We start from the raw sequence: 24,492 nt of genomic DNA on the forward strand, positions 1-24,492 counted from the left end.
CTATGAAAAAAAAAGCATGATGAATAGAATGGCGAAGGGAAGACGTGACAGCTGCCTTCAAATATTAAAATTATTTTATAAAAGAAATCATCAAAAGAAGAAACAAGACCAACAGGTAGAAGGCTTGAAGAATATTTTTATTCTATATAAGGAAGTACCAAGAGCGAAATCACCTAAAGATGCACTGGACTATCCTGAAAAGTAATGAATGTCCGTGACTGAAAATGTCCAGTCATAGGCAATGCCCACTTACTAGAAACATGCCAAAAGTAACCATATGGGTCACCAGAGCATCGGCTTTTAATTCTATCACCACTTTCTTAATTGGTGGTGAAAATGTAATTTGATACAACCTCTTTAGGGTTAGATATTTGGCAACAGTTCTAAAAATTATAAATGCACAGATATACTTTGATACTGCAATTCTTTCAGGAATTCATGGCACAAGTTAATCATTGCTAAATTACTTGAAGTAGCATAAAAAAAAAAAGTGAAAGCAAGCTAATGTCCTGGTTTTAGGACCCTGGTTTTAAAAACTCCAAAACTACAGTACATCCATACAACGGAATAATATGCAAGCATCCAAACTAATGAGAATGCCCTTTATATATACTGACATGGAAATATCTCCAAGATACAGTTAATGGAAATAAAGTAAATGCAATGTTCAAATGTTTTCTTCCTTCTTTTAAGGACAGGGGATGTGTGCATGTTTACTTGGAGATGCATAAAACATTTCCTGAAGAACACACAAGAAAGCAGTAACATTAGTTTCTTTGGGGTGGAGAAAGTAAATAACTAGGGAACAGAAACGAGTCTTCATAGCATATTCTTAAGAGCCGCCAGAATTTTAAACCATGTATATATAATTCTTTCTAAACATGCTCATTTTTCAAAATATATTATTTATGAACCTAAAAGCTTCTGATTTTGAATTTTAGAAATATTCATATCGCCTATCCTTTTACTCACAAGTTTTCTAAACATCATGTCAAAGTTTGTCATCTATATGTTGAAAAGAGCACACAAAATAAGAAACAAAATGTTGACATCATTCTTTTTGTTTTCAAACTGACCTCAATTCATAAACCTGGCCTCTTTTACAAAATTATTCAACAGCTGAATTTGTGACCAGTTAATTAGTTGTGAATCCACCCAGTCAAATCATCTCAATTCACTATTTCCCCTTTTTTTTTTTTTGAGATGGAGTCTCGCTCTGTCGCCAGGCTGGAGTGCTGCAGTGGCATGATCTCGGCTCACTGCAACCTCCGCCTCCTGGTTTCAAGCAATTCTCCTGTCTCGGCCTCTCAAGTACCTGGGACTACAGGCACCTGCCACCATGCCTGGCTAATTTTTATGTTTTTAGTAGAGATGGGGTTTGACCATATTGGTCAGGATGGTCTTGAACTCCTCAGGCCCGCCTCAGCCTCCCAAAATGCTAAGATTATAGGTGTGAGACACCACGCCTGGCTATTTCCTCATCTTAACCAAAAGGTTTCAAGAGACTTTGTTAAATACCTAGCTGCAATGCAGATGTACTGACTAGAACCACAGTATTCCTCTGATTAAGAGTCTGAAAATCTTGCCATAAAAGTTAGCCAATTCTTAAATACCCAAATGCCAGCACACAACCTACATTTTATGCTTATAATCATTCGATCATTAAGCTTTAAAATAAACTGATAAAATAAAATACAAGCATCTAAGATGTTTCTATTATATATTCATTCTACAGAAATATGTGGTAGTTAATAAAGACTGAGGTAGGTATCCCTGTGCTGAAGTGGAACAATGAAGAAATATTTAGAAAAGCAAGGCATCTGGCAATAGGTAAAGCGCACCTACATTGAGGCACAATATTTTTTAAAAGTAGAGAAAGAATGTATTGCACATTTGCATATGCAAAAAATATTTCTGAACACCCAAGAAACTCCTAACAGTAGTTGTCATCTAGGAAAGGAGACCTGAGTGAATGGATTAAGAGGGAAACTAACATTCTATTATCAAAAGTTCACAGTCAGGTGTGGTGGCTCATACCCGTAATCCCAGCACTTTGGGAGGGCAAGGCAGAAGGATCACTTGAAGCCAGGAGTTCAAGACCAACCAGCCTGGGAAACATAGCAAGACCTTGTCTTTACAAAAAATTTAACAATGTAGCCAGGCATGGTGGCAGGCACCTGTAGTCCCAGCTACTGAGCTGAGGCTGAGTCAGGAGAGAATCGCTTGAGCCCAGGAGTTCGAGGATGCAGTGAGCTATGATCATGCCACTGCACTCCAGCCAGAGCAACAAGAGTGAGACTCTGCCTCCCAAAACTACATATCAAAAAATTTTAGACTGTGCACAGTAGCTCACACCTATAATCCCAGCACTCTGGAAAGCTGGAGCCCAGTTCAACGTTACAGTGAGCTATGATTACGCAACTGCACTCCAGCCTGGGTGACACAGCAAGACTGTAATAGACACACAGACTGATAAATTTTAAAGTTTCCACTAAAAATAAGAACTATTGGCAGGGCACAGTAATTTTGTAATTTTTTTTACAAAAAAATTAGCCAGGCGTGGTGGTGGGTGCCTGTAGTCCCAGCTACTCAGGACGCTGAGGCACTCCAGCCTAGCGACAGAGAGACTTGGTCTCAAAAAAAATAAAAAATAAGAAAAGGTTTTATGTTTTCAAAGATTAATAGATATACTGTTACATATACACAATACAGTCATAAATGTTATATACATGTTTTTCAATTAACATGTTAAATTGCAATCATATTCTTCTATCATAGGTTATAAAGCCACTGCCCTACATCTGCTTATTAGGATTTTGTCCAAGTAACACATCTTTTTGAATCAAGCTTTACCCATAATATGAGATTACATCTTTATCATGTTCCCAAAAATGGCAGAGTAAAAAGATCAAACTCTTCAAATTTGTCTACAAAGAAATCATGGCAATGCAGGCTTTCGACAAGAGTGCATTCAACATCCCTGTTTCACCAGCCTCACCAGTATTGTGTATGCTTAGTTATTTTCCACTGTATCAAACTGACTCCTTCATTTTAACTTTAATTCCACAGGTTTGTTCACATATTGTCATTACATACCAGAGCACACCTTCATTTAAAACACACCAAGCCTCAGTGAAATGTCAATTGCTCCTACAAGTGGAAGACTTACCTGAAACGCTATGAGATAGCACAATGCAGCCAGCTCAGAAAGAGCTCGCCATTGAACATTACTATGCTGACCCATCTTCAAAAGCAGAGAACCAGCATGCATGTAGAAATGTCCTTTCATTTCTAAGAAAGTAGCTGACAGTTCATCATTTCCACCCAAAGATTTCACAGACTGAAGAGCACTATCAAAACTGTAATATGAAAATATCAAACAGATAATACACACTTACTGCACTGTGAATAATCATGGTTTACTGAATTCAAAACAAAATAAAAATTTTATTTCAAGCTTCATCTTCCACATTCAACTTCTAATAATTCTTATTCCCCATGTTATAAATTATGAATCATCTAATGCTTATTTTTATCCTGCATACTTCCTATACTTCATGCTTAACCTCTCAAATGATGTCTTATTCCCAGTTATTTCTAGCCCTCCAATCACAGGATAAATATAAGATTAGTGATTATAGGTACACATTTCAAAATAAACCAGGATAAAGTTGGGAGACTATTTTGTAGTTTCTTCCTGATCATATAGTTTCATTATTTAATTAACAGTTGTAATTTCTCAAATCAGACATACCATTTCCAGATTATAAGTAAATAACTGACAGGTATTTGAGTATCAATACAGTAATTGCTCTTTTTACTATATAGATCATTACAGCGTTAAATAAATTGTCTTCCTTTTTTTTTTGAGACAGAGTCTCTCACTATCGCCTGTGCTGGAGTGCAATGGCATGATCTCGGCTCACTGCAACCTCCACCTCCCAGGTTCAAGTGATTCTCCTGACTCAGCCTCCTGAGTAGCTGGGATTACACGCGCCTGCCACCATGCCCGGCTAAACTTTTTTTGTATTTTTAGTAGAGACAGGGTTTCACTATGTTGGCCAGGCTGGTCTCGAACTCCTGACGTCACGATCCGCCCGCCTCAGCTTACCAATGTGCTGGGATTACAGGCATGAGCCACTATGCCTGGCCTATTATTTGTAATCCATATTCTAAATTAGTTCTTCTAAATCCTAATGTTTCTCCAAATCCTCACTTTGGAAGAAAAGTAAAAGCAAAAAGCAAACACTTAAACGTGAAGCATGATTTTAAAGTAGCTTACAATAACGCAACCAGAGCAAGTGAGGTCTAAAGATCTCTGGGGTTCTCAAAAACCCCTTCAGGGGATCCATGAAGTTAAAATTATTTTTACAATAATACCAAAAAAATGTATATTTTACATACTCATTTTCTCATGTATGTAGAGCTGAGTTTTTTTTTTTTTGGAGACAAACTCTCGCTCTGTCACAAGGCTGGCGTGCAGTGGCACAATCTTGGCTTACTGCAACCTCTGACTCCCAGGTTCAAGCGATTCTTCTGCCTCAGCCTCCTCAGTAGCTGCAACTATAGGCGTGTGCCAACATGCCCGCTAATTTTTTGTCTTTTTGGTAGCGACAGGGTTTCACCGTTGTTAGCTGGGATGGTCTCGTTCTCTCTGACTTCGTGATCCACCCGCCTCGGCCTCCCAAAGTGCTGGAATTACAGGCCTGAGCCACCGTGCCTGGCCGACCTGAGTTTTCTAGAGGCTTCATGACATGTAATAGTTTTACAGACTGAAAGAAGAGGTAAATGAGAATCTAGCTATGTCCTATTAAGCGAGACATTAAAAAGATTTACAAAAATGCAAAAACAATGACACTTTTCTGACTACTTTTTTGCTATTGGAAAATAATTATTTTTCATAAAAAATGCTATTATTGGCCCTGCGCAGTGGCTCACACATGTAATTCCAGCACTTTGGGAGGCCGAGGTGGGTGGATCACCTGAGGTCAGGAATTCAAGACCAGCCCAGCCAACATGGTGAAACCCCATCTCTACTAAAAATACAAAAAATTAGCCAGGCGTGGTGGTGGGCACCTGTAATTCCAGCTACTTGGGAGGCTGAGGCAGGAGAATCGCTTGAACCTGGGAAGCAGAGGCTGCAGTGATCCGAGATCACACTGTTGCACTGTAGCCTGGGAAACAAGAGCAAAACTCCATCTCAAAAAAAAAAAAAAGCTATTATTATTAGCACACAATAGGGCTTATTACATTTTTAATGGATTACATATTTTTTATTTGTTATCATTTCTAATGTAATAAACACTGATAGAAATAACCCACATACGGTCGGGTGCAGTGGCTCAGGCCTGCAATCCCAGCACTTTGGGAGGCCAAGGCAGGCGGATCACGAGGTCAAGAGATTGAGACCTCCCAGCACTTTGGGAGGCCAAGGCAGGCGAATCACGAGGTCAAGAGATCGAGACCAGCCGGGCGCGGTGGCTCACGCCTGTAATCCCAGCACTTTGGGAGGCCGAGGCAGGCGGATTACAAGGTCAGGAGATCGAGACCATCCTGGCTAACACAGTGAAACCCCATCTCTACTAAAAATACAAAAAATTAGCCAGGTGTGGTGGCAGGCACCTGTAGGCCCAGCTACTTGGGAGTCTGAGGCGGGAGAATGGTGTGAACCCTGGGGACAGAGCTTGTAGTGAGCTGAGATGGCGCCACTGCACTCCATCCTGGGCGACAGAGTGAGACTCTGTCTCAAAAAATAAATAAATAAATAAATAATAATAAAAAAAAATCAAGACCATCCCGGCCAACATGATGAAACCTGGTCTCTACTAAAAACACAAAAATTAGCCAGGCGTGGGCTGGGCGCGGTGGCTCACGCCTGTAATCTCAGCACTTTGGAAGGCCAAGGAGGGCAGATCACGAGGTCAGGAGATCGAGACCATCCTGGCTAACACGGTGAAACCCCGTCTCTACTAAAAATACAAAAAAATTAGCCAAGAGTGGTGGTGGGCACCTGTAGTCCCAGCTACTCAGGAGGCTGAGGCAGAAGAATGGCGTGAACCCAGGAGGCGGAGCTTGCAGTGAGCCAAGATTGCGCCACTGTACTCCAGCCTGGGTGACAGAGCGAGACTCCGTCTCAAGAAAAAAAAAAAAAAAAATTAGCCAGGTGTGGTGGCGGGCACCTGTAGTCCCACCTATTCAGGAGGCTGAGATGAGAATCAATTGAACCCAGGAGGCAGAGGTTGCAGTGAGCCAAGATTGCACCACTGCATGCCAGCCTGGCGAGAGCGAGACTCAGTCTCAAAAAAAAAAAGAGACTGAGACCATCCTGAACCCTGTCTCTACTAAAAATACAAAAATTAGCTGGGCGTGGTGGTGTGCACCTGTGGTCCCAGCTACTCGGGAGGCTGAGGCAGAAGAATCGCTTGAACCCGGGAGGCGGAGGTTACAGTGAGCCAACATCGCACCATTGCACTCCAGCCTGGTGACAGAGCAAGACTCCATCTCAAAAAAAAAAAAAAAAAAAAAAAAAAAAAGAAAGAAAAAGGAACCCATGTACAAAGATCTTTGATGTCCTTAAGAAAAATGTAAAAGGAACTTGTGACCAAAAAATTTGAGTATACAAGGAATACAAAATAAAACATCCTACATGTTTTCTAAAATAATCTTAAAGTTATGTTAGTTCTTTTAGATACTGCTCTTACCCTACCAATTAGGACACTATGTACTTTTTCAAGAAAACTACCTACTCCCTGCACTCAGTGAAATGAACTTCTTTACTTATACCAGATGGGGAAATAAATTAACTTCCAAACAAATGGACAGCCTAAACTAACAATCAGTAAACTTTTTCTACAAAAAGGAGGAGAATACTAATCTGGCTTTACAGGCATACAATCTCTGCTACAACCACTCAACTCCAACCTTGTAGTATGTAAGCAGCCACAGACAATACATAAACAGAGGCATGCTGTATTCCATTAGAACTTTATTAACAAAATTAGGCAGGGGCCATATTGGCCCACAAGTTCTAATAAACCACTGCTCTAAACTAACATCTTTTTTTTTTTTGAGACGGAGTCTCGCTCTCACCCAGGCTGGAGTGCAGTGGCGCGATCTCGGCTCACTGCACGCTCTGCCCCCCGGAGGTTCATGCCATTCTCCTGCGTCAGCCTCTCGCGTAGCTGGGACTACAGGTGCCCGCCACCTCGCCCGGCTAATTTTTTGTATTTTTAGTAGAGACGGGGTTTCACCGTGTTAGCCAGGATGGTCTCGATCTCCTGACCTCGTGATCCGCCCGCCTTGGCCTCCCAAAGTGCTGGGATTACAGGCGTGAGCCACTGCGCCTGGCCTAAACTAACATCTTTATACAAATCCAAGTAATGTTTTTGTTCAATGGAATTTATTTTCAAAATGGAGACACTGGTTTTCAAAATCAAAATTTAGGAAAAAAGGTAAATCACATAGTTGAGTTATTTTGTTTCTTAGCTAAAACAGTATTTTCTGAAATACTAGTGATGCTAAGTGCTTATACTAGTACATGTGAACCTAGCCATCTGATGACAGATGAACTTCAATTTTCACTCAAGATTATACTATTATAAAAAATAAAATATGAAATAGCAGTTAGAACATTCATTTTAAGCTTGACTATGACAAAACTGAGTATTTAACCATAAGGCTAATTTTAATCAAGCTTGAACTGTAAGAGTTCTCTAAAAAGGAAAGTCATATAAAACCAATTAGAACTTCCCTATAAAAGAAGAAAAATAAGATTGCCTCCTAGCGGTTCACTGTATTAACTATAACTCCTAGGTACATCACAGAAATAATGATTCAGTAAAGAAGTTTAAAACAATGAACTTACTGCAAAAAGAAAAACTGCAATTTATACTAAAACATTCTCCTCAAGTCAACGTACCTTTCCAGTAATTCTCTACTTTCCTGCACATCTCTAGTGGAAAGCGTAAGAAGTGTAAGATTAGCATAGGCCAGCAGTAAGTCTGTATTGGTTGCTCTCCAGTCACTTTTATCAGACTCCAAACACTGTAAAGACTCCAGATATTCCTATTTTGTGGAATGAACAGTAAGTTACAAAACTTAATCAAATGTTAAGAAATTAACCATTTTATGCCTACAAATTCCTTTTCTCACTCCAACCACGTTTGTGAAACTATATTGATTTTTACATCAACCTTATAAATGAAAACACCAAAAATATATATATTTATCATAGTTATCTCCCCAATCTTCCCATTATAAATTTAACTGATCCTGGAAATATTTCATAATTGTTCTACATAAATAAAAGAAATTTAAGCCCTGAGGGGCACTGCTGCTTTAGTACAAAAAGATGTATGCTAATTGCCTATATAGAAATGTAAAGACCCAATAGCTTTAATCTACCTTAAGGGTCTGTACAACACATGAATTCCATTCTAAACTTGAACGCAAAGCTATGTTCTTCTCTGCCTCATGGCAGTGGGCCACAGCATCCTTCAATCTTTTATTTGAGCGATACAACTCCACTAGCCGGATGTTCACATGGACGTCATCAGGTCTTACATAAAGTTCTGACTGAATCAAGTCAAAAAGTTTATTCCATCCATCTTCACCTTCACAATCTAGAAGCTGTTCCTATTTAGAGGGGAAAAAGAAAAATTATTAGAGTAACACTTGTGCAATTTTAAACAAGTCATGCTCCCAAAGAGCACCATTCCACTATGTCGTTTGATGATGATGTCACCAAAAACACCATCCTATATACCTTGTTCATCCCTTCTGAGAGTTGCTTACAACCCAGAAACTAAGCCTCAAGAACTGTATGTGAAGAAAAGCATCTGTGATTACTGCAGTAGCTCATACTCTCTTCAGAGACTACCAGGACTATTGCCACACATCCCTGTCCATCTGAGTCACCACCAGAAGCCTAGACCTTCCCAGTCAATCCTCAGCAACAAGGTCCTTATCTTCAAACTGCTCTCTATCTCCTTAAATCTGACTCAATCCCGCATCCTCTCTCCTCCCACTGTTCTGTTACCTTCATCATCATCTCAAAGCACTGTCATCACCTCCTGACCTTAAATGAAGAGAGTATCATCTCAGGATAACCTCCACTACCATGATGGCTTTTTCTCTCTGAACTTACATACAAGGAGAGGAAGTAGGGTTTGTGACCACTCACTTCTCATTTGCAATGTTCTTCCATCAGCCTCTCAAGAAGCTAGGACCACAGGCATGCACCACCATGCCCGGCTAATTTTTTTTTTTAATGTTCTGTAGAGATGGGGTCTTGCCGTGTTGCCCAGGCTGACTACTCAGTTCTTTAATCACCTCATCTCCAGTGATGTTGTCCTCCACTCCAACCTCAACCATCCACTTGCCACTGACACAGGTCTTCAAAATCTGTATTTTGGTCATACCACTGAAACCACCACACCACCCTTCTTATTCTTCCACCTCACTGAGGGCCTACATACCCTAACTTTCAGAAATATACTTCTCCACCACATGACAAGTTCCCTTCAAGACAATGACATCATCAAGTTTTAAACACCTGTAAACACAATAAATACACACACTTTCTTCTGTCAGACAAAAAATGCTATAAGCCATAATTACTGTTTGCTTACAGATCCCTTCAACTAATTCCCTCTTTTCCTTAGAAGAACCCTCCCAACTGGTTTCTGTGTGCCTAGATTTGGGAAATCATAACCCCAAGCTAACTGATTTCATTTTCATTATCTCAACCATCAAACTGGTGCTGCCTAAAACAAAATACCATTTTAGTACTAACAGATTCACTTTCTCCACTCCCTGACACTTCACACCTCCTACTTCCTCAACTTCCCCATACCTTCCTTTGACCCTCACTTTCAACTTATAACCTAGATTCATCCTTTACTGAGAAACCTGATGCTATCACATATAAATTCCATTTTACCTTACCTACTTAAACTCATCTTTCCCCAACTCTCAAGACCATGCCGCCCATTAGTACTCTGTATTTCATTCCCCTCTCTCCTTTATCAATTTCTCCTCTTCTGGATGAGATGGATGATACCCTGGCCTCTCCCTATTGCAAAAGCCCTAGTCTTTGACTCTACGTTAAATTTTTTTTTAAAAACCACTATGAGTGCTTTTAAAAAGTTCTATCTCATACTTGAGAGAAAAAGCCTTCTCAACAGTAATACTCTCATTCATTAAACAAATGTCAGAAACTGTTTACCTTAGCAAGCCTTAAATTTTAGGTGAAATGGAATTACTTTGCATGACAGTTATAAATCTCATGGATTTCAATTCCAAAAAAAAAAAAATCTGATACAGGAAAAGTGTAACAGTGCCTTCAAGTTATTAAAGAACATCTTTAAAGACTGCTTCAAAGTATCTAACTTGTTACACTGCAAGAAAAGAATCCCCTACCATTACATATGTTCTTTAACACTACTGACACCAAATTAACTGGATTGCCACGCCCAATATGGGAATTATGTTTAAGGCATAACACCTAAGAGAGTAAAGAAATCTGCACAATTAGACCTCACGTTTTAAACTAATATTTAAAATCCAGCTGCTTATTACTGGAGAGAAAAACTTATCAATATCTTTGTAAGCATTTTCAATGCTTTTTCAGCTTCAAAAATCTGTACATGATTGTTCACAGCAGTTGAACAACAGCCAAACCTAGAAATAACCAAAACGCCCCTCAAAAGTGAATGGTTAAGGCTGGGCACAGTGGCTCACACCTGTAATCCCAGCACTTTGGGAGGCCGAAGTGGGTGGATCACCCGAGAACCCGGGAGGCAGAAGTTGCAGTGAGCCGAGATAGCACCACTGCACTCCAGCATGGGCGACAGAGCAAGACTCTGTCTCAAAAAAAAAAAAGTGAATGGTCAAATTGTGGACCATGAAATACTACTCAGAAGTAAAGGAACCAACTATGGATATACAAAACTTAGACGGATCACAAATGGTATTATGCTGACTAAACAAGCCAACCTCAAAAGGTCACACGCTTGGCCAGGCGCAGTGGCTCAAGACTGTAATCCTAGCACTTTGGAAGGCTGGGGCGGGCAGATCACATGAGGTCAGGAGTTCGAGACCAGCCAAGCCAACATGGTGAAACCCTCTTTCTACTAAAAACACAAAAATAAGCGGGACATGGTAACATGTGCCTGTAGTCCCAGCTGCCCGGGAGGCTGAGGCAGGAGAATCGCTTGCACCTGGGAGGTAGAGGTGGCGGTGAGCCGAGATCGCGCCAGTGAACTCCAACCTGGGCAACGGAGCGAGACTCCGTCTCAAAAAAAAATGAAAAAAGGAAAAAAAAACTCACACACTTCATGATGACATTTACATAACATTTTGAAATCACCAAAGTATAAAGATGGAGAACAGATTAATGGCTGCCCGAGGTCAGGCATAGTGAACAGAAGTAAGTAGCATGACTACAAAAGGGGTAGCATGAGGAAGATCTCTGTGGTAACAGAGTAGTTCTGTATCTTGATGGCAGCGGTGGTATGAATCTACACATGATAAAATGAAAGAAAACTATACATACACATTGTACCAATGACAAAATTCCTGATTTTGATATTGTGCTTTGGTCGGGTTAAACAGGTTGAGCGTCCCTTATCTAAAATGCTTGGGACCAGAAGTATTTCAGATTTTGAATTTTTTCAGACTTTGGAATATTTGCAGGATACTTAGTAGGTAGTGCATCCCAAATCTAAAAATCTGAAATCCAAAATTTTCCAACGAGCATTTCCTTTGAGCATCATGTCAGTGCTCAAAAAATTTCAGATTTTGGAACATTTAGGATTTCGGATTTAAAATGCTCAACCTGTATAAGCACTGGGGAAAAATGAAGTAGCATATAGGATCTTTCTGTACAATCTTTGCAACTGCCTGTGCAAAAAAATCTATAATTATTTCAAAATTAAAATTTTTTAAATTTCTATCAGAAACATATATAATGGGGGTAGGAGGAGGCTAAAGGCAAATATACATTTATAATTTAATATTGTACATACACAGTAAAGTATACATTAATATATAAAACATTACAATATACATTTTAAATGTTGGCCAAACATATTTGTGTAGATTTTCTCCAGAACAGTTACTTAGTAAACTGTATTTTACTCTATAAAGAATATCAGGACCAGTCAACACACTAGCAAGAACTTTCTGTCATTTTTAGTAATTACGTCTTATATACTACAGAAACTACCTTTTATCTTTTGCTTGAAAACCTTACTATCTCAAAATATAATCCCTTCTACTTTCAGACAATAGTTAGTAGAAAACTCTTCTTTAAAATATCCCTAAATTGTCATCCTGTAGGTAATTTTCACTTAATGAAGCAAAAATTGTATACCAGACAGAACTTAATGTATATCTTAGCTTTACTTAGTTTACAGCTACTAAACTGTAAAATCTCTAAAATATTAATTATTCCAGAAGGGTAAATGAGATGTCACTTATAAAGTATAACAATGCCTAATAAGACAGCAGATGCTCAGAAAGAAAAGAAAAATTTTAAAGGAAACACAAACACCTGGGCTTAAGGTTTGCTACTGAAAAGTAATTTAAACTCCAAATATTAGAAATGGTTATGTCTTTTTTCTTTTTTTTTTTTTTGAGACAGAGTCTTGCTGCTGTCTCCCAGGCTGGAGTGCAGTGGCGCTGCGCGATCTCGGCTCACTGCAGGCTCCGCCCCCTGGGGTTCAGGCCATTCTCCTGCCTCAGCCTCCCAAGTAGCTGGGACTACAGGAGCCCGCCACCTCGCCCGGCTAATTTTTTTTTTTTTTTTGTATTTTTAGTAGAGACGGGGTTTCACTGTGTTAGCCAGGATGGTCTCGATCTCCTGACCTCCTGATCCGCCTGCCTTGGCCTCCCAAAGTGCTGGGATTACAGGCGTGAGCCACCGCGCCCGGCCAGAAATGGTTATGTCTTAAGTTTTCTCCCTTTATGTTTTGTTTGTTTACCTTTAGTTTATAAATTGCAGGACTTCCTGGGAAAAGTTTAGCTGCTCTCTCAACCCAGTATTTTGCTCTTCCATCAGTAACATCATTTTTACAAAGCAATTCTGCAATCTTCAACACAAGATCTTTTTGTGTTGGGTTTAATTCCACTGAACGCTAATATCAGAAAAGAAATTAAAGATTAGTAAATAAATTGTATGTATGTATGTAGGAGTATATATACTTATATACAAAGGTTAAAAAATTCTCACTCCAACCCTTAAATTCTACTTCTAGAGAAAACACGTTACTTCAAAGGTGTTAAAATAAAAGTGTCTTGGAATTTTCTGGAAATGAATCAAATAAAAATTATATTTGTGTCATTTGAATGCAAAAAACACAAAAGAACACCATTCCTGACCGTGTTAGATTTACAATTTATAGGTGTTAAACAATTCTAAATCTGTTCCAAGCTGTGTCACGTAATTGGACTATGATACCAATGACTGTTTTATGATATTCATAAAATATATTTGACTTACTTATATAAATTTCTCTGGGCATCATGTGTTTGGCTATGCAAAGGCTATATTTGAATCCTATTACTTACCCTGTAACATTCAACGGCTTTGTCTGTGTTTTCTTCCAATTCATAAAGAAGACCCAGAAATCTGTGAGCTTTGGGATCCCTCTCTTGCACATTAATGTAAGTACATATGTATCTGTTTTTTAAAAGTAATACAAAAGTAAATTAAACTTAGAACTGTACTTTTAAATGCTAACCGAAGAATGTATCTTAAACCAAAACAACCACTAAACTCGTTTATATTGTTACTCAAGACTACCACTATTTATGCAGGTAACTCAAAAGTATTCATAGAAAGAAATGGGTAATACTTAAAAACACGTACATAGAGTTGACCACATACTCATTTTACCATTAAATGTCACATTTACCAAATTTTTCTCCAGTGTTATCCACACATAAGAAATGAACATATAAATTGCTTTTTCTTCCTGATCACATTTTAGTAAAGCACTAACAGTTTTGCAAATAAATTAGAAGTGATTACAGTAAACATTTTTAAAGTTACCATAATGCGAAATACTAAAGAGCAACAATTTCCCAAACAACAAAGGGAAATATATTTACCCTTTAAGCAAGAAAGTAATTTCTAACAGTACTATATCCAGCTAAAATCGAACACAAGAAAAATTACTTATTACAGTACCAAATACAGGAAATTTCCATTTCTCAAATCAAGTAACAACTAAAATAAGTAAATACCCTCTAGGTTCCTTGACAGTATTACGATCAGAGAAATTAAGCCAGACCCAAACTAAGGGATTAAAGTCTCACATTAAAAAGGTACAAGAGTTAACAGTCACAGTGCTGCTAGTTACATAATTTATGTACCATCATTTTCCTTTCTTACCAGCATTTCCATCTTCCTTTGGATGCCTTTAAAAGCTTGCCTCCCAGCTGAGAGCAGTAATACACACCTGCAGTCCCAACACTATGGGAGGCTGAGGCAGGCAGACTGCTGTGCTCAGAAGTTCAAGACTAGCCTGGGCAACACAGTGACACCTGTCTCTACCAAAAAATGCAAACCTTAGCCAGGTGTGGTGGTGTGCATCTGTATCTCCAGCTACTTGGGGAGCTGAGGTGGGAAGATCTCTTGAGCCCAGAAGGCAGAGGCTATAGCAAGCAAAGATGGAGCCAGCTGCTGCACTCCAGCCTGAGCAACAGAGACAGATAACTGCCTCAAAAAAAAAAAAAAAAAAAAAAAAGCCTGCCTCCCTCTTAATTTCCTGCTTTAATCCACTCCAAGTCAGGAAATCAGAATCACCAAGCTTCTTATCCCTAGGATAGAGCCTTAGAGCATCACATATTATGTCAGTTAAAGATCTTTTATACAAGCTATTCTCCTGCCTTACAATTACAGTTTAATTTTTTATTCATTGCTATTTTCCATCTGATTAAGGTATCAGATATCTAACCAAAAATAAATTAAGATATAGGCATGGTCCTCTTTTACTCCAACACAAGACAATTTTTAGAAAAAGTGTTTTAAGCCAAACAATTTCTTGCCCTTGGTATAAACAAGCAGCAGCATGCAAAAAACACTAATTACAGTTTCAATCTCAATGGAATCTAGGCTGGGCCTTAGCATCAGTCTGAGTGATAAATTCCTTATTCCAGAATACACTTAGGAAGAACTACTAAAGAACATATTTTTACCTATTTCAAAGAAGAAAATGAGAAAAGGCATTGATTTTAAAAAAACGAATACATGTTAGTTTGCACTTACTTTTTAGCAAGGTCATATTCTTTAGCTTCATAATACAGCTTTGCAAAATAGAATCCTTTCATTGACTTCTAAAAAAAATTAAAAGTTGTTTTACTTTTCATACAGAAATATTTTCCAACATTTTTTCAAAAGTAGTAAAAATCTGTCCTAAGTTTACGTTCAAATACGCCGTTTTCATTCACTTAACAGTTTTTTTTAAAGCCTGAAAAATGCATAATTCCATGTTTTATAATTTCCTATCATAAAACAAAAAATAGAGCTGGGTGTGGTGGCTCATGCCTGTAATCCCAGCACTTTGGGAGGCAGAAGTGGGCGGATCACCTGAGGTCAGGAGTTTGAGACCAGCCTGGCTAACATGGTGAAACCCTGTCTCTACAAAAATATAAATATTAGCCAGGCATGATGGCGGGTGCCTGTAATCCCAGCTACTCAGGAGGCTAAGGCACGAAAATCAGTTGAATCCAGGAGGTGGAGGTTGCAGTGAGCCAGAGGTTGCAGTGAGCTGAGATCGTGCCATTACACTCCAGCCTGGGCGATAGAGTGAGACTCCATCTCCCAAAAATAATAATAATAATAATAATAATAATAATAATAATAAATAAGCTGGGTGCAGTTGGTCACATCTTTAATTCTATTTAATTCTAGCACTTTCAGAGACCAAGGTGGGAGGCTAGCTTTGAGGCCAAGAGTTTGAAACCAGCCTGCGCAACACAAGATCCTGTCTCCAGGGGGAAAAAATAGCCAGGCATAGTGGAGCATGCCTGTGTTCCTAGCTACTCAGGAGGCCAAGGAAGGAGAATCACTTGAGCCCAGGAGGTTGACACTGCCATGAGTTACGACTGTGACACTGCACTCCGGCCTGGGTGACACAGGGAGATCCTCTCTCTAAATAATAAGTACATACATACAAAAAATAAATTCAAGAAAGCAAGACAAGCAGACAACAGAAATTAAGAATTTTTCATCAGCCTTGGAAATCTTGGAAACCCTGTGGTACCACTCTCTCACTTAACAAACAAAAGAAACCAGCTTTCTTTGGGGAGGAAAGGTATTCCAGAAATCTCTTCTCCTACCATGTGTAAGCCTCTATGGGAAATAAGAAGTAAGTACTTAGGATCTATTAAGGCACTGAGGATTCCCTGGTCCATGTACTGTTCTCTCTACAGATCAGATCAGTATTTTACAGTCAAGGAGTCAAAAAGGTAGAAATAAATATTGAATTCTTCAAATAATAAACAAGGTCCACAGCCTGGCTCCTTGGTCACATAAACTCCAAAGTCCAAAATGCTGATACACACCAGGCTGGGTGCGGTGGCCCACACCTGTAATCCTAGCACTTTCGGAGACTGAGGCGGGAGGATCACTTGAAGCCAAGAGTTCAAGACCAGCCTAGTCAACATGCAGAAACCTCCTTTCTACTAAAAATACAAAAATTAGCTGGACATGGCGGCACACGCCTATAATCCCCACTGCTTGGGAGGCTGAGGCAAAGAATCGCTTGAACCTGGGAGGCAGAGGCTGCAGTGGGCCAAGATCGCACCACTGCACTCCAGCCTGGGCAACAGAATGATTCCATCTCAAAAAAAAAAAAAAAAGTGCTGATACAACCAGATTATGTTCCATCCATGTGATAAAGAGTATACAGCTACTCAACCAACTTATTTTTGAAATTCCAAGACCGCAGTGAATGTCCAAAACGATGAATAGTACCAAACCAGGTTGCCATCAATCGAAACATGTTTCCTGGGCCGGGCGCGGTGGCTCACGCTTGTAATCCCAGCACTTTGGGAGGCTGAGGCGGGCGGATCACGAGGTCAGGAGATCGAGACCACGGTGAAACCCCGTCTCTACTAAAAATACAAAAAAAAAAAATTAGCCGGGCATGGTGGCGGGCGCCTGTAGTCCCAGCTACTCGGAGAGGCTGAGGCAGGAGAATGGCGTGAACCCGGGAGGCGGAGCTTGCAGTGAGCCGAGATTGCGCCACTGCACTCCAGCCTGGGCGACAGAGACTCCGTCTCAAAAAAAAAAAAAAAAAAAAAAAAAAGAAACATGTTTCCTGTTTGTGTCCTCCACCCACAAATTTAATGTCTTGTCCGTCTTAACTAAGCACTTATCACACACTGTGGCTGTAACTTTTGCAGTTTGGGGTGTCACAACAAAACTAGCACAAATTTCTTTTTCCTTCTTCACAATTTCATGGATATGTTCTTACCATAGATCTTAGCAACCCCAGTAGATGATCTTTTTTCTTTCCTCAGTCAAAAACTCACCTTTTCACTTAAAGGAAGCACTGCATGGCTTCTCTCTGGCATATGTGAATTGCCAGCATCGCTACTCTTGCTCTTTGGTGCCATTTTAAATAAAATAAGGGTTACTTGAACACAACCACTGCAATATTCCAACAGTTGATCTGATAACTGAGATGGCTAGTATGTAACCAGAGGGTGGGGAGCACATACAGCGTGAATATGTTGGACAAAGGGATGATTCCTGTCCTGGGTAGGATGGAGCAGGAGGCTGTGAGATTTTTATCATGTTATTCAGAACTGTTTGCAATTTAAAACTTATGAAATGTTTATTTATATAATCTTCCATTCAATATTTTTGGACCACGGGTGACGCAGGTAAGTAAAACCACATAAGGCAATACTGTGGATAAGAAGGGACTACTGTACCAGCAACGAACAATCAGAAAAGGAAATTAAGAAAGCAATTCCATTTACAACCGCATCTAACAGAAAAAAATGCCTGAGAATAAGCGTAAACGAGGAGGTGAGAGACTTGTATGCTTAAATTACAAAACGTTGCTCAATGCCAAACTAACACCTGCAATCCCAGCACTGGCGACAAAGCAAGACTCTGTCTCAAAAAAAAAAAAAAGAACTATAAGCAATCTTAACAAAAATAATACACAATAGGACAGCACGTAAAGGAACAAGGCTTGTTCCACCCTTCCTTTTTTTTTTTTTGAGACGGAGTCTTGCTCTGTCGCCAGGCTGGAGTGCAGTGGCGCGATCTTAGCTCACTGCAACCTCTGCCTCCCGGGTACAAGCTGGGACTACAGGCACACGCCACCATGCCCAGCTAATTTTTGTATTTTTAGTAGAGATGGGGGTTTCACTATGTTGGCCAAGATGGTCTCGAGCTCTCGACCTCCGTGATCTGACTTCCTCTGCCTCCCAAAGTGCTGGAATTACAGGCGTCAGCCACCGTGCCCAGCCAGTTCCCCCTTTTCAAAATGAAGAAACAGATTCAAGGTACAATGCCAAAACATAATAGAAAAATAATTCCATTACCTTCTTTGCTTCCAACTATGTTATTAGACAATCTTAAGATAATTAAACAACTTTATAAATTATTCTTCTATATGATCTTTTGCCTCTATCCTGCTCATTTTACAAGGGAACTGAAGCTCAAGCAGGTAAATGCCTTGTTTAAAGATATACAACTAGGAAAGAGCAGAGCCCATGTTATGTAAACAGGACAGTATCTGATTCAAGCAGTACTTCTTTCCATGACAGCAGATGTCACTATAAGCAAATACCTGAATTCACTTAAGCTGCCAAATATCAAGAACTGACGGAGGGCTGAAAACAGGAACAGTAAGACCCTAAGAGATGCCACATCATCTCTATCTTGCACAGTAAGATAGAGATGTAATTGTAATTGCGATTGTCCAAAACTTAGTATCTGTGGCCTACTTTTTCATTATGCAGTTCTAAATTTCTTTTTTTTTAAATTCAGACGGAGTCTCGCTCTGTCGCCCATCTTGCACAGTCAAATGAATCTCCTATCCCCTAAAATCCTCCAAAAAAGCTGCTGTTCTCAACAAACCCATCTGATCAGCTCCAAATCTGTGGAGTCCCAACAAGGGTGAAGGCTGTGATTATACAGGACAATGAGGAAAAGTCTAGATACTGAACCATGAGTTCCCCAATCTTCTTCCCCTGGAACATTAAGGGTAAGGAAATCTCTCAAAAGGCAGAACAAACGAAAGAGGAGGAGAATAAGAGAAAAATTAGAGAAACTCCAGCTTTCAGGTAAACATCATTAAAAAAAGGATAAGAAATGGCTAAAGAAATAATACAAGAAATGCTACAGAACTGAAAGAAATGAGTTTCCCAACTGAAAAGACATTTCCAGAAAACCTTTAAGTTACCAAGAACAAGAATCTCATCAGACTTCTAACAACAGAACTTCTAGAAAATGGAGCAATGCTTTCAAAATTGAGAAAAAATTTATTTCAAACTCAGAATTCGATAACCAAATGATCAACTAAATTAAGTAAAGACGTTTTACAGGCATACCATTAGTTTCAAGACCAGCCTGACCAACATGGTGAAATCCCATCTCTACTAAAAATAGAAAAAATTAGCTGGGCGTGGTGGTACACACCTGTAATCCTGCTACTCGGAAGGCTGAGGCAGGAGAATCGCTTGAATCTGGGAGGCGGAAAGTTGCAGTGAGCCAAGACCATGCTACTGCACTCCAGCCTGGGCAACAGAGCAAGACTGTCTCAAAACAAAAACAAACAAACAAAAAAACCTCTCATCCACTTTTCCTCAAAGCAAGTGAGACTATGCTACACCAAAACAAAAAAAGTAAATCAAGAGGACATGAGATACAAGAAACAAAGGGTCTAACTCAGAAAAAAGATGAAGGGAATTCTCAAATTGATAATAAAGGGAAGTCCCAAGAGCACAGCTGTGTAGCAAAGAGGAAGAAAAACCAATCCGGGTTGGAGGAGTCAGTTAGTAAGGGTATTCCAGGTAGACAGACAATCAATCAATCAATCAATGTTTTAAGCTGAAATTGATGGGATTAAGTGACCAGTTTGACCACATTTGAGAGTTTAAATTGCTGAGTTTAAGTAAACAAATAGTAACACAACATACAAGCAAACCAAAAAATAAAGCAATTATTCAGTCCAGGAAAAAACAAAACTGCACAACAAGGGCAATTCAAATGCAAAAATATTTACCTTATATTTATATAAATGTTAAATATTCATTTAAACAAAAACTGCAATAACAGCACTGAGAGAATGAGGGGCAAACCAAAGTGTCTGAGCACAGTTTTGGAGGAGCACAATAGAAAGCCAGTACAGAATGCCTAAAATGGGGCCGGGTGCAGTGGCTCACGCCTGTAATCCCAGCACTTTGAGAGGCTGAGGCAGGCGGATCATGAGGTCAGGAGATCGAGACTATCCTAGCTAACACGGTGAAACCCTGTCTCTACTAAAAATACAAAAAAATTAGCCGGGTGTTGTGGCGGGTGCCTGTAGTCCCAGCTACAGTCTGGGGCAGGAGAATGGCGTGAACCCGGGAGGCAGAGTTTGCAGTGAGCCAAGATCGCGCCACTGCACTCCAGCCTGGGTGATAGAGTGAGACTCCATCTCAAAAAAAAAAAAAAAAAAAAGAAAAGAAAAGAAAATGTCTAACATGGGAGAAAGGGAATTAAAAATAACAAAAGTATATATGTGTGTTACTCAGAAGTATGAAGTATAGATGTAAAGGGCAGAAAAAACAACTAACAGCTGTCAAAGGTGCCTGCCTGTAGTCCTAGGTACTCAGGAAACAGGGGTAGGAGGATCATTTATGCCCAAAAATTTGATGCCAGCCTGGGCAACACAGCAAGACCCTATTCTAAAAATAAATAAATAAAAATAAGAGCTGTCAAGTAGCCTTTGAGAAGTAGGAATCAGCTGCAGAATAAGAAACCAACTTGACAGAACATAGAAAAACTAAACAGAAGCCATCTGGAAAAAGAAAAACTAGAGAAAGAATTATATATTTTTTTCTTTTCTTTTTTTTTTTTTTTTTTGAGACAGAATCTGGAGTGCAGTGGCGCAATCTCTGCTCACCACAACCTCTGCCTCCAGGGTTCAAGCAATTCTCCTGTCTCAGCCTACCAAGTAGGTGGGACTACAGGCGCCTGCCACCACGCCTGGCTCATTTTTGTATTTTTAATAGAGACGGATTTTCACCATATTGGTCAGGCTGGTCTCTCGGCCTCCCAAAGTGCTCGGATTACAGGCGAAGAATATTTTTAAGAAGGGCAAAAGCACATGTGAGGGAGTAGAAAAATGGAAAAACAAAGAGACTAACAAATGAAAGCACAATGGAAGACTAGAAAGATATGATATACAGACACATCATCACACTCCAAAACTCAGACATTCTAGAAAGCATGGTCAGTTCACAGATGGCCAGCCTCTGCCAAACTGGGGGAGAATACTAACCTCTTCATATTCTTCACAGCCACTGCCTCTTCTCCCTCCATTCTTTACCTTCTATCCAAAGCACCCTGTTGTCATTTCACTCAAACCTAACTTTACAGAATAGCTTCACATGTTCCAAAGTTACTCACTAGCTAATCCATATTCCGCTGAAACCCCCAGGTTCTAATGTAAATGACTTTCAATTTGGGGAAAAAAAAAAAAAAAGACTCTAAGTGTAAGAGAGAGGTGGTCATAACAACCAATCCTCAAAATTTTGCCACCACTCCACTTTATTTAATGGAAAAGTTATGTAGTTGAAAGAACATTCTAACTTCTGTCTAGACCAGTGGTTTTTAATCTTTTGGAAGCCAAGGTCTCCACTAAGAATAAGCTTGCTTTTTTTTTTTTTTTTTTTAAAGCTTGTTTAAAAAAAAAAAAAAAAATCAGGCTGAGCAGAGTGGCTCACACCTGTAATCTCAGCACTTGGGGCCAAGGCGGGAGGATCACTTGAGCCCAGGAGTTGGAGACCAGCCTGGGTAACATGGTAAGACCCCATCTCTACATTAAAGAAAAAAGCCAGGCTTGGTGGCGCATGCCTGTAGCTGGCATGCCTGTAGTCTCAGCTACCCAGGAGGCTAAGGTGGGAGGAAGGATTGAGCCCAGGACGTCAACGCTGCAGTGAGCCATGATCCTGCCACAGCACTCCAGCCTGGGAGACAGAAAGAGACCTTGTCTCAAAAATAAAACAATGGCCAGTGCAGTGGCTCATGCCTGTAATCCCAACACTTTGGGAGGTGGAGGTGGGGAAATCACTTGAGCCCAGGAGTTCAAGAACAGCCAGGGCAACATGGTGAAACCCAGTCTCTACCAAAAATACAAAACAAAACAAAACAGCAGGTGTGGTGGGTACACCTGTGGTCCCAACTACTCGGGAGACTGAGGTGGGAAGATCGCTTGAGCTGGGGAGGCGGAAGTTACAGTGAGTCGAGATAGCGCCACTGCATCCAGCTGGGTGACAGAGTGAGACCCCACCTCAAAAAAAATAAAATAACATAAAAATTAAAGTCTTTAATTTCCAGAGTTACAGGAACCCTCAATAAGGTCTGTTTTAGACTCCATCATCACATTCATATTTATACTATGCTAGCAGTTTGAAATTACAATGTACAAGTAGATATCTATCCTTCTTCTCTGGAGGAATAGACCGTAACTTACTCCACTGTTCCCAAGAGAAACTAAATCAGATCCACTGCCAAAATTCTGCTGCACTACCTATTTGACCCTGAACAACTATCTTAAATCTCTACAGGTCTCAATATCCACAGGGTTGCTGGAAGTGCAAAATAAGATAACCTATGCTTAGTTATGATAAGAGACACAATTGTGCTACTATTATAATCATGGTCATCCGTGAGTTTCAGGTTTTTTTGTTTTTTTTTTTGGAGTCTCCCTCTGTCGCCCAGGCTGGAGTGCAGTAGCGCGATCTCGGCTCACTGGAACCTCCGCCTCCTGAGTTCAAGCGACTCTCCTGCCTTAGCCTCCTGGGTAGCTGGGACTACAGGCGTGCACCACCACGCCCGGCTAACTTTTTTTTGTATTTTTAGTAGAGACGGGGTTTCAACATGTTAGCCAGGCTGGTCTCGAACTCCTGACCTCAGGCAAACCGCCCTCCTCGGCCTCCCAAAGAGGTGGGATTACAGGCGTGAGCCACTGCGCCCCGCCAATATCCTTTTAACATCAACAATAAAAACAGTGACTTGTAGCTAACATTTAGTGCTATGTGTCAAGCACAACCCTAAATGTTTAAAGTGGATCATCCTATCAAATTCTATTAATGTTACAACTCCATGTATGGATGAAAAGTGTAACTGGCTCCAAATACCCAGCTTATAAACGACAGTGCTGTGATTATTCAAGCCAAAGCAAACTGACTCAAGATTCTGTGCACATCCACCTTTAAAAGCTTCTTCCATCACTCTTTAGATCCAGTTACTAAAGTCTTATTGAATCCAAAATAGATCACATTATTTACCTGTAAAGAGGAAAAATACCCTAAAAACGTTTGTGGAAGAGGTTAAAAATTGTAAGCCATACTAACGATTTGTAAGAACTTTAGAATTTTTTTTTTTTTTTTTTTAAGCAAAGGCAGCTACCAAAGTGTTCTGGGCGGGGGGAGCGGGGCGAAGAAGGTGAGTACGAGGAGTGGAGTGGAGCTGGACCCTTATAAACGGACAGCGACAAACACCTCATACTCAAAACAGGGGGACTTCCCGTGTCATTTGCGCCGTCGGGCCATTGCAAATGTCCGCGCTGACATGCCTACGTTGTCACTCGACACAGCCGCCAAAGCTCACCCCGGAGCTGCGTCAGTCCCCACTGGGTTACCCCAGGCCAAGGAGGTACGACCTCCGCCGCAGCATATAAAGTAAATGTCCAAAAGATGGGAAGAAACCCGCCGATATAGCACCCGGGTGCCCAAGCCCCCGAGAACTAGGCCGCGCGGGTACTACGCGGCGCGCAATCGGCCAGAAAGCCCGGGCCAGGGCGGGCCCACGAGCGAGCACCGTCGGGAACAAGCCGGGAGAAAGAGGAAGCGCCGGCGCCAACTGTCTCCCGCCCACCGCGGTCCCCCCAACGACTCTCCCTGCACTTGCAAGCGCCACGCCGCCCACAGGACTGCGCTAGCCGGCCGGCGCCTCAACAGAGCGCGCCAGGGAGCAGCGCCCGTTGGGAGCCATGACGCCTGAGCCGCGCGAGGCCGCCGCCCGGCCAGGTCGAGGCCGTCGGTCTCTTCGAGACCCACTCACCTCTCGAGGCGACGGGGCGGAGCCCTGCACCGAGGCGATGTACCGCTCCACGTCGGCCTTGCTGCGCCTCATCGCGCAGCCAACCTGGCTCCCGAGGCGCGTGAGACCAGCGCTCAGCTCCTCAGCAGTCGCCACTTGCAAGAGGAAAGCGCCTGCAAGCCAGTGACGCAGCGGCGTAGCCGGCGGAGGACCAT

General features: G+C 40.8%; 1 protein-coding gene across 5 annotated transcripts in view; it reads right to left on the reverse strand.

Moving 5' to 3' along the window:
• The window catches only part of LOC129463202 (E3 SUMO-protein ligase RanBP2), a 63,577-nt gene extending 39,085 nt beyond the window's left edge, over positions 1-24,492 (reverse strand). For 3 of the 5 annotated variants that reach the window (XM_055243840.2, XM_055243839.2, XM_055243838.2), the window contains exons 1-7: positions 24,299-24,492; positions 15,272-15,339; positions 13,570-13,681; positions 12,984-13,136; positions 8,404-8,634; positions 7,919-8,064; positions 3,170-3,359 (exon numbers count right to left, since the gene is read on the reverse strand). In XM_055243840.2, coding sequence (XP_055099815.1) covers positions 3,170-3,359; positions 7,919-8,064; positions 8,404-8,634; positions 12,984-13,136; positions 13,570-13,681; positions 15,272-15,339; positions 24,299-24,370 — 972 coding nt within the window. In that variant the 5' untranslated portion in view covers positions 24,371-24,492. The remainder of the gene's footprint in view (positions 1-3,169; positions 3,360-7,918; positions 8,065-8,403; positions 8,635-12,983; positions 13,137-13,569; positions 13,682-15,271; positions 15,340-24,298) is intronic. The other 2 variants (XM_055243841.2, XM_055243842.2) reach the window with 2 other exon arrangements.

The sequence above is a fragment of the Symphalangus syndactylus genome, chromosome 14, assembly GCF_028878055.3.
Source record: "Symphalangus syndactylus isolate Jambi chromosome 14, NHGRI_mSymSyn1-v2.1_pri, whole genome shotgun sequence".
Classification (NCBI taxonomy): Eukaryota; Metazoa; Chordata; class Mammalia; order Primates; family Hylobatidae; genus Symphalangus; species Symphalangus syndactylus.